Source organism: Nipponia nippon, unplaced genomic scaffold (genome assembly GCF_047370975.1).
Source record: "Nipponia nippon isolate SJK-2023a ecotype South Korea unplaced genomic scaffold, ASM4737097v1 scaffold_3, whole genome shotgun sequence".
In the NCBI taxonomy this organism is placed as follows: Eukaryota; Metazoa; Chordata; class Aves; order Pelecaniformes; family Threskiornithidae; genus Nipponia; species Nipponia nippon.
In genome coordinates, this window is record NW_028262347.1 from 99,091,652 (window position 1) to 99,108,562 (window position 16,911).

At 43.4% G+C, this 16,911-nt stretch overlaps 1 protein-coding gene across 1 annotated transcript in view; it reads left to right on the forward strand.

The window, feature by feature from the left end:
• The first annotated feature begins 2,743 nt into the window (after positions 1–2,743).
• Positions 2,744–16,911, forward strand: part of ZCCHC24 (zinc finger CCHC-type containing 24) — a 121,428-nt gene continuing 107,260 nt past the window's right edge. The window contains exon 1 of the mRNA XM_009467891.2: positions 2,744–3,345. Within this exon, the coding sequence (XP_009466166.1) occupies positions 3,106–3,345 (240 nt within the window). The 5' untranslated portion in view covers positions 2,744–3,105. The remainder of the gene's footprint in view (positions 3,346–16,911) is intronic.

Genomic DNA, 16,911 nt, shown 5'->3' on the forward strand with positions numbered 1-16,911 from the left:
GTTTTGTCTTGAATATTTCGGAGGACAACAGATGCAATTGACCTTGCCAACTTTTTTTCTCTACTGCAATGTATCTGCTAAATGGACCATTTGTACCAATCTTCTTCTCGCTAATCTATAACTCCTACAGCTGAAGGAGGGGACTTACAATGAAAAAAATCACTATGTTGAACATAACTGGAGTGTAGCAAATGCAGTAGCAGCATTTTGCTAAGCTAAGAGCAGTATTAAGTCCAGAAAGGGAGGGGAACTGCCTAGAAACTCTTTTCCAGAAAAACTGCAGCAGAAGACCAGCATGACAACTGAATCTCAAAGTGTGGGTGCTCTTTAGTTAAGCTGTTCGTAGCGGAGGCATTTGCAACCTTTCCCTTTCTTGATATGCTAAATAAAGCATCTATTCAATTCACTCATTCCTCTGCACGGTTACTAGAAGTCACCAGGGCTACTATCAAGGGGAAATTACAGCCAAAACCTTTCAATGTTCAAATGCCTCTGGTGGAATGCATGGTGTCCCTAACATCAGAGGGGGTTGCTGCACCTCTGGATGCAGCTGCTGTAATAAATGCTCTCCAACTCTGCCTTCCCTTGCCCCATTGCAATCTGCACTGTGTTGTCTAACTAAGGCAATCAAACCAACCAACCAACTACAATGAGGGCTGTGTTCAGTTTGGAAAAGAAGTATCAAAACGTACCAAAACCACTTCATCCAAAACATTGTATCTCCTCAGCCACTCCATATTTTGATCTCTATTACTACAAGAACCCTGTTATGTTGTCTTTTCTGCTTGTTCAGAACTCCCATTTGCTTCACAGCATCTTACTAAACAGAGTGAACAGTGCAGCTGTCAAATAAAGATACATGTATTTTGTTTTAATTTATCAAGTAAAAAGAGAGAAGTGATAAGAATAGAAATTGTCTTTAAGGAAGGAATTGGCATGCCTACAAAAAACTCCACAACAAAACAAGCAGCTTCAGCCTAGTTCCCCCTTCTGAACTTTCTACCATATCCTGACTTTACTATCACCATCTGCCAGGAAGGCGAATTCCTCAGATGTGATCTGAATTTCTTGTTCTTTTTCCATTTGCCAGCAAATCCTGGAAAATCCTCTTTCATAATTTATTAAGTCAGAAAGCCTCATTCACCTTTTTGCTTCTTTAAAACACTATGCAACTGTTTGAGTTTGGGATGCAATTTGATTTAATTCTTCTGTTATTATAATCTATGCTGTGAACAGTTACAGAGTTACAGAGACCCTTTACACTGGCATAGTTTGTTCCTTCTCATGCTGATAGGCATAGGTTTAGATGTGCTCCAAAGGACTTGTAAATCAAGACAGCTTACAAATGAGCTGCATTCATGCTGCAAGGACTTTGTCATTTCAAAAAAAATAAAATATTAGCACCACTAAAGGAGTTCAGTTTGATTCAGCTGTTCCAAACTTTACCTTGCCTTGCAGTTCTGGAAAGTTACAGTCTTCACCTTCACTTAAATTCCTGCAAGCAGATAGCTGTGCTGCCTTAACTAGCTGTTCTCAAAAGTAAAATGCATCCATCTTTGGTGTTTGCAGCTGACAATTTAATAGCGTTTTCTACTGTGCGTACGCTGACCTGCGTTTTCTATTGCTTGTAACCATGCCTTTTCAGAACAGCGATTTTTCTTCAATGTTAGCAAAGACATATGGCTCATTACGGCAAACCTAGATGCCAACTTTGATGTTTCAAAGGTCAGATTTTTTCTGTTATCTAAGTAAGGCAAGCATTTTCTTTCCAAGACCACACTAGGAAGACACATTAATTTTTAGCCTCCTGTCACTCAGGAAAGAGCACAAGGAGGTTTACTCGAGTTTTTAAGTGACCTCCTGGGAGTTCCTTTGGTTTTAAAAAGAAAACTCCTAGTTTGATTGCTCCAGTGTTTGTACCAAGGCGAGAAATAGCTGCCCTGCTCTACTCCACTCATGGCAGGGAAGAGTTTATGAACTGTAATTACCAGCTTACCCACTCAGGCTCCTTCCTAAAAGGAGAATCATTCATCATCCTCTTTTGTGCTACCGACTCCTTAAAAGGCCTACTCAGCTTTAGCTCCAGTGTATCCCACCGCAGCCAGGCTCCCCAAGAGCCTGCGCCAGGGCTACCTAGATGGATTTCAAAGGGAACATCGGGCCGCTTGCCTGCCTTATTTGGGAAACCCTAACTCTGCGAGGCTTGGCACAACCTCAGTGACCGAGCAAGCCTTCATAAACCTGGAGCTCTGACAGAGGTTTAATGAGAAGGAACCTCAGATTATGATGAGCTCCTAGCACGGGCAAGAAACAGAAATGAGAGTGAAAAGGGAGGGCGGGCTAGATGCCGAGCAAAACTTGCAAAGTTAAAAACAACACCGACGCGTCCCGGCGAGCAGCCCTCGGAAGGGCTTTGCGCGTGTTTGGTGTAAAACTCTTCAGGAAGGAGGAAAAGGAAGGCCGGGGAGCGACCGAGCGAGCCGGCGCAAAGCAGGCGGGCAAGTCGCCAGCGGCGCGGGGACACCCCCGGCCAGCGGCCCGGGGACCTCCGCCGGTACGCGCGCGCACACACAGACAGACAGACAGACAGACAGACAGACAGACACACACGCAGCCACGGGCAGGCAGCCGGGCAGGGCGGGGGGCGGAGCGGCGCCGGGCCGCCCGAGCATCCAGCGGCGCGGCCGCCCCCCGCACCCCCGCGGCGGGCGGGAGGCCTATGGGGGCGCGGCGCCGCTGCCGGAGCGCCGGCGGCCCCTCCCCGCCGCTGCCTGCGGGAGTGGGAATAAAGACAGATAGCGGGGCAGGCACCGGCCGGGCGGGGAGGGAGAGCGCCGAAAGTTTCCTGCGAAGCCCGCGGGCGGCGGCAGCGATGCCCGAGCGGCGCGGAGCGCTTGGGCTGGGCGGGCGCCGCCGGCCTTAGGGGAGCGAGAGCGAGCGGCGCGGGGCCCGGCAGCGAGCCCCCGGCCCGGCCTCTCCTCTCCTCCGGGCGGCGAGGAGGAAGCACCCCGGGCAGGGACGGGAAAGCGGCGCCGGCCGGAGCGCGGGGAGGGGGAGCGGCACCGCGGGGACAGCCGCCGCCGCCGGCAGAGCGCGGGGGGAAAGATGAGCTTGTTGTCAGCCATCGACACCAGCGCCGCGTCCGTCTACCAGCCCGCCCAGCTCCTCAACTGGGTCTATCTCTCGCTGCAAGACACGCACCAGGCCAGCGCCTTCGATGCCTTCAGACCCGAGCCCTCCTCGTCCCAGCACCCCGACCTCGGCTACACCAAGAGCACCCCGGAGCTGGGCTCCTCGCTCAGCTCCAGCTATCTCAACAGCTTCTTCCAGCTCCAGCGGAGCGAGGTGAGTCCGCGCCGCCCCCGGCCCCCCCAGCCCGCAACCGCCATGATGCCTCGGCAGCCTCCCCCCCCACGGCCCGGGACCGAGCCCGCCGGCGGGACGGGGGAGCCCCGCTCCCCTCCCCGCCCCGCCCGGCGGCGGCTGGGGAGGCTTGGCCGGCCGCGCAGACTCCGGCCCCGGCCCCTTCCCTTCCCGCCCCGCTCCCCTCCCTCGCTGCCCCGGCCCCGCGGCGCTGGCGGCGGCGCCCGTCCCGCTAACGGGCCGGCGGCCGGGCCGGGGCGAGGCGAGGCGCCCCAGCGGCATTGGCGAAGCCGGCCGCCGCCGCCTCCCGCCGCCCGTGTTGACAGTCTGGTCAATGGTTACACCGGTTCCCCTTGCGCGGCCGGGACGGTGCCAGGGGTGCGAGGGAGGACGTACAAAAAGTGCCACGACCGGCACAACGTGCAAAAATCCGCCCCCCCCCCGTTTTTTTTTTAAAGCGATACTTAAAGAGCTTGATATAAAGAATATAAGTAGCCTGAGATCAGAGGCTGGCATTATTTAAAAGGAAGAGATATAAACAGGAACGTGACAAAAATGGAGCGAAAAAAAGTTTTGCGCACGTTTCATAACGCAAGAACAAGGCTAAATGAAACCAAAGGGAAGGAAGCTAAAAAACCAGGGTAGGCAAAGACAATTCACTGTGGAACTCCCTGTCACAGGAAGTTGTTGAGGTCAAGCACTTCTGCATTGGAGGGACTTCACACGCGTGGAGGTACTGCAGGGTGGCACCTCGCACACCGCAGCTCACAGCCGCTCCAGAAAAGATCCAGCACCGTTGTTAATCCCTACCGTGGAGCTCTTGCCACAGACGCTCAACGGTGGCTCCGTTTGACGAGGGCTGGATGGACTATGCAGCCGACTCGCTCCGGCACTTCCCACAGAATGACATTTCGGAGTCCTCCCAGCACCATTTACGTTAAAGCATAGGTTTAAAAAGTATTCTCAATCAAAATACACGTTTCTGTTCTGTCAGCAAAGGTATGGGGCTGTTAATTAAAAACAAATCAAATTCCCCAACTGCTCTGGCGTTATAGCTGTTAATAGTTCAGAGCCGGAATTATATATACACATTCTTTTTTCCTTAATTAGAAATTCTTTCTTCCTTAAGAATTTCACAGACCACATCCAGTCTCAAATTAGACACTATTTTTGAAAGTATTTAGTTCAAAATCCATTCAGCCTGATGTACCCAGCCTTACTAAGCACAACATAACATACCCAGTTTAAAAATCCGCGGACTTAACAAGCACATTGATTTTGCTAAAGGACCAACAGTCGGTGGAATTTAAACTTCCAGCTACCTACCTGTTGATTACAAGTTGTAGATTTTGCCCCTCTCCGCTTGGCTTACAAGCTTCGTGGTGTGCAGGTAGCGATAAGCCTCCAGAGGTTTGGCCTACATGGACTCTCTCCAGACTGGGACTCCATTCAGGTCTGCGTTTGTTGAAGTTGGGGTACCTTCTGCTCACAGTGGGTCCTTTTTCTTCTTGGGAGAAAAAGGAAAACACAAGTAAATGGAGGCTGCATCCAGGAAGCCTTTGAAACAGTCTCCGAGAAACAGTTTTCTTTTCCTTAAAGTTCCTCTCCGAGTTCATTTTCTGCTTCTACTATACTGTTTGCAAGCAGGGGCTAATCCTTTTGTCACACTCTCTCCCTTTCCACTTGGCTCACATTTCTTTCCATTTTTTTGTTCCCCTAAACTGTTTTCTCCTTTCTTCTGGAAAATCATTTCCCGGTATGCCAGGCCTTCCCCAGGCCCCTGCTTCAGCCCCAGCTCTGAGTGATCAGCCCCTTCACAGCCTCCCCCGGCCATGCTGCTTTTGGATCCCAGCAGTCACCTTAGCTGCATTTCTGCATGGATTCCTATCATCCATGAGCTGTATGGATGCAATTGTATTCTGTTCTTTTTAACCTCATTACAGTTTCCTGAGACACGTAAGTGATAACAACTGGGAATGCCAGCTCTGTAGAAAGCATTCACCATTCAGGAAACAAGGACCATTTCATTCTATACAGATATTTTAATATTTTTAAATGATCAAGCATGTTAGTTTGTTCCAGTTCATTTTCCAGCCTGTGACAACAATAGCATTGACTATGTGGTTGATAGAGACAGTTCTATGTTTCCAATCTTTGCCTGAACTACATGTTAATACAGGGTAACCTGAAAAGAGGGAAGGGGGCACAGCCATCTCATACAGCATGGGAATGCGTTTGCCCTGCTGGATATACCCCGAAGAAAGCAGGGAACCCTTTCGTTCCCCAGGCTCACGCTGCCTGCTTATACAGCAGCTTTCATTCAAAGGTTTAGAAGGTGTTAGAGATGCTGTTGCTCAAAAAAAGTTCTGTCAATATGTTAGATGCTTCGTTCTTTCCCGAAACTGGACACTAGACTGCTTTTTTGGCAGGAGTCACACAAGAGTTTCCTACAATGTCATGCTCTTAATTCTTGAGATTCTAACATCTGTTTGTTTGCAGATGCCATTGGGTATACACCACGTATTTCAACTGCATAAAATTATTTTGGGGAGCATTAGTATTGTATGCTGCTTTTGCATCAAGTGGGCTTATGCTATCTTTGGAACAACACATAGCTTTCCACAGTTAAACTGTTGACTGTTTTCTGCACAGTGCTTGCTTTGGTTGGCATTTTTTTTTTTCCTCCCAGTTTTGTCCCGGGTTGGCTTAGCCTGGAGCCGAGCTGTGACAATGATTGACGCATAGCTGTACACAATATTTGGAAAGTGACCTAATGAGGGGCCAAAATAGCAACAGATTGAGAAACGATAGGATCATAGGGTGTAAAATAGTCACGCGCCCTGTATGTTGCCTTGCAATTGAAAATTTCTGGAGGAGAACGCTTGGAATAAGAGACAGCACTTGTGAAAAGTTGTATTATACAGGCTTTGCAAGTCTGCATGGCAGTGCCTGTGTATGTGACTTGCATGCTGACCAAAGGAACTGGACAGAAAAAAAAAGTGCCAGCACCCACAGAGTAGTCTTGCACTTCACCAAGATTTTTGTCCTCCAGACTTTTTCCACTACAATGGACGCCTTCTAAATAAACATGATGAACACAGCTGTTTGGTGCATAAAAGCCCATTGTACCAGGAAAAAAAAGCAATAATAAAGGTTTAAACAGTAAAGCGACAATGAGTGTTTTGTTCCATATGCAAGACTCATTTTGCAAAACAGACCTGCTTTAAATAAAACTTTACTGCAGCGTTTATTGTCCTAGATATGAAACGAAAGCATGTTAGAACATTAAGATGCATTAAATTGGCTATTGAACTGAGCTCCACCCTCATTATAACACCATCCATCAGAGCCAAGTATTTGAGGTTTTGTTGTGGGGCTGGTTACATGGATTTTAATGCATTTGAGACACAGCCAGGTAACTGTGGCTTTGTGTCATTGAGTGGTATAATTGAGAAACCTAGAATAAGGGTGTAAGAGACTCATGGTATTTTTCTATACTCACAGTAGGCATCCTACCAGATTGGTGCTGACTTCAGTCAAGAAGTGACAGCAACCAGTAACTGGAAATTACCTTATTATAATAATCAAACTTGTCTCTTTGAACCAAGAGTGCTAATTCCGGTGCAAGCCAATATTTACACTTGAGAAGGAGCCTGCGTCCTAATGAATTCTTTGCCCATGTGCAATACTCTGCGTGTCTTTCAAGAGGGGAATTCCTTCTAGAAACCTCTATGGCAGCCACTTTCTGGACCTAGATTAGAAAATAATCATGGTTTTCAAAAAGTGGTTAATGCTTCTGACTCAGGGACTTCCAGATCCAGTCCTTATAGGCAAGAGGGGAAGTAACGGGGAATGAGAGAACATGAGCTAGTTCAGTTTGCTACAGTAAGCTGCAGATCACTCACTTGGACATGAAAATTTGGGGAATTAAAAAAAAAAAACAAAACAAAACTTTAGAGTGTACTGTGGCAAATAACACTCAAATCCCCACGGAACAGAAGCAGGTCTGCAGCAGTGGGATAGATACTGCTTATCAGGCAGTTTCCCAAAGAAATAAAGTTAATATGCCAGTGATGTTTGTATATTAACAACAACAACAACATCTCATGAAACTGGCAAGAACAGAAACATGTATGGAAGGAAGTTGGCACTTTCACAGAAAATACATTTTACGTCAGACAAACTTGTTTTCCATCTGTCCTTCATAGAATTTGAGGGATACACACTAGCCTGATACTTGATGAAGAAAGATCTGTTCTTCAGCCTAGATGAATTAATTTGGAGGATAATAAGATTAAATGAAAAGATTCACCATTCTCGTAGTATCAGAAGAATACAGGGATTGCCATACAAGATCAGGCAATTGACCCACTAAATTAAGTGTCATATCTCTGAGAACAGCCATTAATAACAGATTTAAAGAGAGAACAAAACACCTTGTAAGAGGCTGCTCACAACCGGTATGGTCCTAAGGCAAATACAAGAGAGATGTGGATTAGCCGAACTTGCCATATGCTCCAAAATGTTTCTGATTCCCTTTGTTTTGTGGAATATTATTAGTTATTCTAATACAGAGCATACTTCTGATCCACAGAGTGCTTAATGTGCTCAGCACTGCAGTCAGGACTTCTTGCTTCTCACTTGCAGACTAAACTACCACAGTTTTATCTCCTTTTATTTAAGCACAGTTATTGACAGTCACAGTAGTGCAGCATACAGGTTGCCTGCGGTACACGAAGGCATCCTTTAACAATAGTGATTATTATTTGGTTGATTTCCTCATCTTCATTTTTCTCACTATTCTTTGTGTAAGCACTAACACGTCAGTGCCCTTATCCTTCTACAAATTGTATTGGAAAGGCAATAGCTCAACAATTTCTGTGTTGGAGGAGCTTGTGCTCTCTGCCTCAGGATGATTGTAACATTATAGATATTTTGTGGCTACTTAAAGTGCCAGTCAACTCCTTTCAAACTGCTTTTCAAGAAGTTAAATGTCAATTCTCGCATTGGTCCTTATAAGAGATGCCAAGGAGCTGAATCTCTGTTAGTCAGGAGACAATATGTGTTTGGGGATTTTGGCAGCATCAGCCTCCTCCGTCCTCCCACACAGGCAGCTCTAGAGCCCTTTTGATGATATTGCCTCAGCACACGAAGTGCAGCTTTCATAGCCCACTCTCCATTCTGGACTCAAAGTCTCAGATCCTATTACAGGTATCGGAGCTAACAACTACTCTATTTCCAATTCCAGTTGGATGGGTGCTTTAAAATGCAAAAATTCAGGTTTTTAAGTCTACAAGCATTCTTTTTTGCTCCCTGTTATTTCTGCAGCCGTGGCCTCCTGCTTTGCTACTTCTGTCTTTGGAAAACACCCTCTTTTGCCAGGGAAGAAAAAAAAAACAAAACAAAACAAAACCATAAGTGAATGTACTATAGGAAGTGGAATCTGAAAATAAGATCTGTATTTTGTAAAAGAAGTGGGAAACTCAAGTTATCATACAAATTACACTCTTCCATTTGTATCCCCTAGGTATGGCTTTAGACTACTCTGCAGGATTAAATATATATATATATTTTTAAGTGCACTGTACTGCATATGGTAGATAGCTGCCTTATTATTCACTCTGAGGCTGAATTACCTAATAGCAATTTGATTGCAGAAGGGAATACACAAAAGCCAAATTTGGTTCTCTTAAACAAGTACTCTAAATACAGTTATGTTGCTTTTACTCAGGCTTCCTTACCTGAGCAAGGACAGCAGAAAGCTCCCAGAAATAAGAATAGTAAGAAGTGAAGATGTGCTGAAGTTACTCCAACAGCCAGAGCCTCTTTTGTTGCTTCCTTACCCTCCCCACACCTCAAGAAAATGCTGCTGTAGCTCTGCAGCGCACCTGCACTAGCTCTAGCTTTAACTAGTTTAAACACGATTTACAGCTGGGCTTTAGATCATGGCAACAGAAGTATTATCCACCATAGTCTTCTGCAGCTACTTAGTATCACATCAAAGGCTGAACCATGTTTGGAAAGCTGGCAAGAGCTAAAATATTAATTGCTGAACCTAAATAAAATCTTCCAGAAGAGGGATGTAGGCTTTCTGCTTTACCATTGATTTCCTTTTGATAGGTACAAAAAAAAAAGCTAGCAATAGAAGATAGACCAATTATATGTATTCTTCCTGATGATTAGTTGAAAATTATTGCCAACTCTTAAATCAATTGGGATTTTGTATTTATGCAAATCCTCATTGAGAGGAGCATTGGCATTCACTTTCTGTCTCGCAAATACATCCATGTCTTGAAAAAATTTACCAAGCATACATAGAAAAAAACCTCAACCCATAATTGGGGGCAAAAGCACGTAGAATTTTGTTACAATTCTATTTTACACCCATAGCTTTCAGTTACAATTATTTTGTGCATTTACAGTGTCTTCCATCCCAAGGCACCCAAACAAAGGGGTGATGTAACTGTGTGTCGGGTAATGATTTTTCATCCCTTCCTCTTTTGCTCTGCAGACACAGACTCAGTTATTCAGAATAGAAAAGGAAGATCCTTCTCCAATGAACTGCACAAATGATCAGACAATCAAGTCTGACTTGAACCGATATATTCGTTTATGAAGTGTAAGGAATGAATAGATAACCAAAAGGTATACAAAACTGTTTTTATCCAAAAGCCAACCCCCCCTCTCCTTTTTTTTTTTTTTTTTTTTCCGTTGTTTGTTTGGCAGATTTTGTGGAGTTGTATGAAACGGATAACAACCAACCTTTAGCAATGGTCCTGTTACTTTGGTAATAAAAGATTAGAAGAAAAGATCACATTATTGACAGTCACTAAGTGAGGATTAATGCAAAGAAAAACTTTCTAGTTCAGAGTTTAAGTGGACCATAAAATGACTCTGACACCTGATTTAAGCGATATTTAAATCTAAGACTAGAGGATCTTTTTCATGCTACTTTAAGAAGCATGAAAAACAGTGACACAGTGCAGTTTCAAAAAGGTCCAGGAACAGATATTACAAAACTAAATCATACAATACTGATAATATGTATTTGCATAGAAACAAAACCAGATGTATTCTCTTGTCAAAACTAGATGTATACATATAAATGCGCCTAAAGAGTGATACTGGATATCACCTTAAGGCTTCTGAATGGCTTTGTGAAATATAACGGTTCATGTTTGTACCTCTCCTCGGTTTCTTTTCCCCAGGAAAATTGCCAGCAGCCTGATGCCCGTTTTGCCACTCTCCTGAATTGCCCTTCTTCCTCTTTTAGGAAGCTACAATGAAATGATTAAATGAAATGGGAAGAATATAAGTCTGTGCTTCTTGGCCATTTACTGGAGTTTCTGTCTGGGTTCCAGAGAAGTTATCATGGATCAAAGGAACCGATTAAGTTTTACAAAGCTATTCAAATCTTACAGTAATGCTGACATAATTTAGACAGACAGTATTTCGTAAGTGTCACAACTTTGATCGCTTCTTTTATCCTGCAGGTCAGTTTTTATTCTCAGAAACATTACAAACAATCTGTGATCTGCTAAAAGTAGAACCTAAAATTATAGACAGATTCACTTGAGGAAAGCAGAATAAATGCAGGGTTATGAGGCTTGGGCTCTGTCTACGTCCCTCATTGTCTAGCCAGGCCAGTGCAGCTGTTGGGAGTTTTGGTGGTTTTTAAGTTTTAACATATCACAAGCCTAGACCATTACTTTCTGTCATGTGTTTCGGTGTAAGCAAATACTAACAAGTCCATGCTTTGACTAAGAGGAATTTTAAGGAGCCTCTTGTAGGGCCTTTTTCTTAGCTCTGTCAACTGCTGCTGACAGGAAAGCTGCTACATGGTCTTCCAAAACCTGAATCTTAGGAAATACATTTTGTGTTTCTACAGATTTAGTTTGAAGATCAGCAAATGCCCTCATGATCTGGCGCTCTTGCTCTCATATCCAAAGCAGAAATATGTTCCTGCTGTATTAAACGACCACCCACACCTACTCCCTGCACATGGCAGGACTTGGTGTCTCTTTTGAATGAGCACAAGTGCAATACTCTAGAAGGATCACAGGAATCTGGACATCTATATTTACACCTCATCCAGCTAACTGCCAACCAAGCAAACATTTTAAAGGGATCATTTTGCTTCCATAGGTTTCTCTTGCCAACCCAGGGGTTCCAGGTTTCTAAACTTGGTTGAGACTGTAGCAGGGGAGTCAGAGCCCATATTTCTTCTCACTAAGCCAGCCTGCTAGGCAGCTATTTGTGCTTATTCCTTAAGGCTGTGGATACCTGTGGCTGAATGGAAAGCAAAGGAACTATTGTACAGTCATCGCATCCTGAAAATGAGGGATTAATAAGAGTTCTTAAGAGGGTTTGAGCATCAGTGGTCCTTGAAATACAGAGGTGTTCTTATAACCATCTTTCACCAACATACATTGCAATTGAAATTAATAGAATAATAGATTAATTCCTCTAACAGACCCAACCTGGGACCAAAAAAAAAAAAAAAAAGTCCTTAAGTCTACTTGGAAACCAGATTACTCAGTTATCATTTTATAATTTATCTGAAGCAGATTGTGAAGTTTTAGGTTTAGTTGCTCAGATCACACTTCAAGCTGTGCTGTATTACAACTGATTAAGAGTGTGGCTATAAATGTAGATAAACCTATCTAAAAGCTGGAGTCACAAAATGAAATTCCAGCCTGTCATTTAGTACATGGAAATAATTTATTTTCCTCCCTATATTCAATTTAATAAAAGTTTTTGTCTTCCCATGAGTGCAGGAACTGAGGCCCTAAGCACATTGCGAGGGGCCCATTCTAGGCAGATGATGTATTGTTTCTACCTCTGACAGTGACCTTAGCTTTGCCTCTTTTAAACTTTGGCAGCCATTGCAGAGTTTTCTGTGCCAAGAAGGCATTACTGAATGTAAATTATATAAACAAAACTCTCTCAGACTTAGAGTTCTGTTTAACCCAAAATGGACATTTCTTAGCTAAACCTTTCATCACACAAGAGCTGCACAGGAGGTAAATGCTTTCCTAAGTGTGCCTTAAACAGGCACATATCTATTTCCGGGTGTTATTTTTCTTATGTTTGGAGTGTCAAAAAAGCCACCAAACGAGAGGAAACCCGACTCTTGTTTTTCAAACTGCAGGTCAGATCGAGACAAGATTTCCTGCAGGAAACAGAGATGTTAACAGAAAGTGCAGGGGTCAAAACATGTCCATCCATTTCTCCCCTCACTTTATGCTATACAAGCCTTGATAATCTCACCCGCGAACCCTGTCTTGACGTCCGCAAAATAGGCTTGTTTTTCGACGACGCGAGGAGGCAGTGGGATTGAGGTATCTGGCAGAGGCCCTCCCCGCCGCCCTCTCTCAGAAAGGTCAGGGAGGTTGGCGGTCTGCAGCCTGGGGGGGACTCAGCTGCAGGCAGTCGAGGGACAGGCCGAGGAATGAAAGCTCCTGTGGGGATGTGTTAAAGTAATTTGCAACGTGAATGGTCTCCGTTGTCCCTAATATAGTGCTCGTGTGTTAGAGCTTCTCTTTAACATAAGTGGGCAGTTGTTTAGCGCTCAGTGGATGAAAAGGATCCCTGCAGAGCTTCGTGCAAGGTTTAGAAAGTTCCTCCAAGACTATGCACCTCTGACCAGAGGAAATCTCTATCCTCTCCTTTCCCACCTTTCCACATCTGCCATTAAAGGCTTTTTGTGAGGTCCCCATACAACATGTAAAACAAGTGTCCTCACTGACATCCACAGCAAAACTTCCCCTGAGGCTGAAATAAGGAGGATCACAGTACCAGCAGAGAGCTAAGAGGCCCACCTGAGCTTCAGCAAGCCTGAAGATGGTGACTGAGCAACTTCTTAACTGTCAGTGCTTTGCTACTTCTATACCACTGGATAGTAGATGGAGAGCAGCATTTTTTTTTAAAGATCTAAAGATCCGTGAAACTCATTGAAAGCTTTGGATCAAAATGTTAAAGATCAGTGGACTTAAAGCAAGGTAAGATGGTGGCACGTGTTGCTCTTCAACCTTGCTGTGAATTGAAGGTATGCCAGTCATACACAGAGGAGCGTGTTGCACCCACTTGCTGTTCTGTAGAGTCTCAGCAGTGATGAGCAATTGCAACGCCAGAAGCCACAACCAGCCAAGCTGTCAGATTTGGAATAACTAGATTAGATACATCTACCCACTGGATTAAAGATTCATTGCCCTGCCATTGACTTGCTTCACAATTACTGGCAAGTCATGCCACATTCATAGTTGTCTCCTTAAGATACTGTTTCTGTAAAAGGAAAGTCCTAGTACCATCTATCTGAAAATATTTAGAAGTAGGCATTAGTGTTAGCAGTTTAATATAAGCATGTATTTATCTAAAACCCCCTATAGAAGAACGATGAATTAAGGTATACTTGTCTAATCTAACTAGCCAGGAATGTATTGATTAAGGTTTACTTGGCTAATCTACATTTATCTGTGTTTTTAGATAAAGAACTTGAGTAATTCACATTTTACTAATGTCAGCCCAAAGATCAGATTTTTTGACAGCTAACTTAAACATTGACTTCAGAAGGTAACAGAAGCCCGAGTCTTTTTTTCTTCCTCCAGGCAAACATTTTCTTCACTGAGTGATGAGCTTTGCTTGCAGTTGTCCAATGATAAAATGTTACTGAGTAAACTCTTAAACTGTTTTCTGTAAAAGTATCTATAATTTATCCGAGGAGCTAAAGCAGACATAAGCCATAAGGGAGCAGTTTTTGAGGTTTTCCAGTTCAGCCTTGGTAATTAAACTTCCCTATTTCTTCTGGCTCAAATTAATACAACTAAATTTATGACAGTATTTTCATTTAATCCCTCTATTTTCAGAAGGCTTTGGGGTTGGCCATAAACATTGATTCTGCATTGGATATTTTCTTTGGGGACAAAAACAGGGAACTGTTTTGACCGCTTATAAAGAGCTGAAGCACAGAAAAGTCACAGATGTGAAGTGCTCTTCTCCACACACGATCATCTTCAGGTGCAACTGTTGTGCTTTCACACATGTTGCATGGCCCCACAGACAAATTGCATGTCAGAAGCAAGCCTTGGGGCACTAGCAGAGAAGACAGATATAGGCCCTCAGGTTAAGTTTTGTATATTAGCATGTACAAGCCACTGAATTACTGTTTGGGTAGCTTCAGATTTCCCTTTCCTCCAACATGAAAATAGCAACTGAGTGGGGGCAATGACTTGTCTATCCTACTGTTCTACCCATGACACAGCACGGGGATGCACTCAGTTCTTATCTTTCTGAAAATCCAAGCTGATAACTTAAGCACCTTTTGACATTTCAGTGCAGGGCTAATAATTAGCATGGCTAGTCTGGTTACCATCATACACACTTCACAGACTAGAGAATGTTTATAATTTACAGTATATGAAAATCTTACTTTTTCCACACTGATGATAGGGCAACCCAACTCCTTTTTCCAAAAAACTTCAAACAGCCATGGTGCCTGCTGACTTAAACTTAACTCTGGAAGTTAAGACTGCTTTATTTTTGATTGCTTTATTAGGTTGGCAACATACTAAAGCAAAAATAAGTCATCAAAAATTCTTTGCTCATCACTTTTCAGTTACAGACTATTTCATGTAGTGGAAGAATTGATGACTGGACTACATTACAGGAATACTGAAATGCTACAGGACCTCACTTCAGTATGTGCAATTAAAACAAACGTGGAGAGAACCACTAGCACAAATTGTACTAACTTACAGCTTAGGCAGGTTCTTTCACAAGTCCTTCAGAGATACTTTTAAACAGCTGTAAATAAGGAAGAATTTTTTAGTATTAGACTGTTGTGGGTTTTTTTTTTGTTTGGTTGGTTTTGCTTTTTTTAACATTAACCCACTGGATTTCAGGTGGAATAGTCACAATAATGATGCCACATCCAAAGGAAATTATCCTGCTAAGGTGCGGTAGTCACCTCTGCCAACTTCAACGTTAAATCCCTTAACTAGCAGGAGCAAAGAAGGACATCTATGACAAGAGGTGCTATGCACAGAATCCAATAGTTTGGGAGCATTATATGGCTTCTCCTATCCAGTTTTAGCTATTGCACTTAAACAGCAGATGACTTCAAAGAAGGCAAGAAGTTGCATTTTCTTCATGCTCATCTGGCCAGTTTAAATATTGCTTTCTCTTCTAAAACACAGAAGAGAAATATATCTCAACTGGTGAGATATTGTGTAGGGCTACCAGTGTAGGTTTGGTGGGTTTTTTTGGGGGTTTTTTTGTTTGTTTTGTTTTTTTTTGGGGGGGGGCAAGGGGGGAAGTGATTTTTCAAAGTATAGTTTTTAAATTAAAAAAACCCCACACAACCCCAAGAGCATCAAACAAATGTACTGGCCAGATGCAGCCTATCAACCACTTCAACCAGCACAGGTCATTCTAGCTTCAGGTAACTGGTGGATCTGTACCCCTTTATCACTGCCTTAAGGGTCCATCAGCCACAAACTGAACTTAGGGCAGAAACTGAATTTTCCAGATACACCTTTACATTTCCAGTCTCATACCTAAAAGCTTTGCTTCTTAACTACTGTAAATCCTAATAACAAGGTGCCATTCCCACATAAACAGGTTGCTATCGCTTATTAATATCAGCTGTTCTGGAACATAGGTAATCCTATCACCCTTAGGCAGAATTCAATCTTGTCATAATTGAGATACTATCATGCTATCTCTGCTTTCTGCTCCCCATTAAAAAATACCTTTACAGCTAAAGCGGTAGCCACACTAGTGGGAAATTTGGAAAGTAAGACTTGCCACCTACTTGTTCAAATGTTTTGTTGCATATTCCTAACAGTATCATTGTCTTTATTTTCAACATTATACCATTGCTAAAAAAGAAGCTGAAGAAAGAAATTCTGTTTCAGTGTTTCCTTATTCACCTCTTGGCACATCAATCCCAAAAGCTGTCTCTGAAAGGCAGGGACCAGCCAAGGGAATCAAGAGCATTTGCCAGAACATTCACTTAACTAGGAATTTCTTAGAGGTGAGTTAGATACTGGAACTCTTGAGTCACTCACATATGTTACCCAACTGGAAATCAGAGCAACGAAGCTATAGAAGACAATAGCTGGCTCTTTCACAAAGGACCACACTGCAGCCTTACAGATTAGGTGCCCTTTAACTGGAAACACTTAGCAAACAAATAACAAAGGAAGCCTTACTTCCCAATGCCACAAACAGATACAGTTTAAAGATCTACTGAGCAGAGAGATTACCTTTGGAAAGTACAACACCAGATTTTCAGTTTGGTTCACGTTCAACTAAGTCAACAAGTTTCATAGGAAGAAGAAAAAACAAACAAACAAACAAACTTACATTATCAGCTCAAACTTCCCACTAAGCCAGTTTCTAAGTTTTACCACCAAGTCCCCCATCCTCCCAGTACAGCAAGATAAGGAAATCCTGAATTCATTGCAGCTGGCCTGATGAGTCTTGTAATTAGGACATGCAGTGTGGTCTTTCGGCTTCTTGAGAGCACTAACCCTTTCAGTGCCAAAT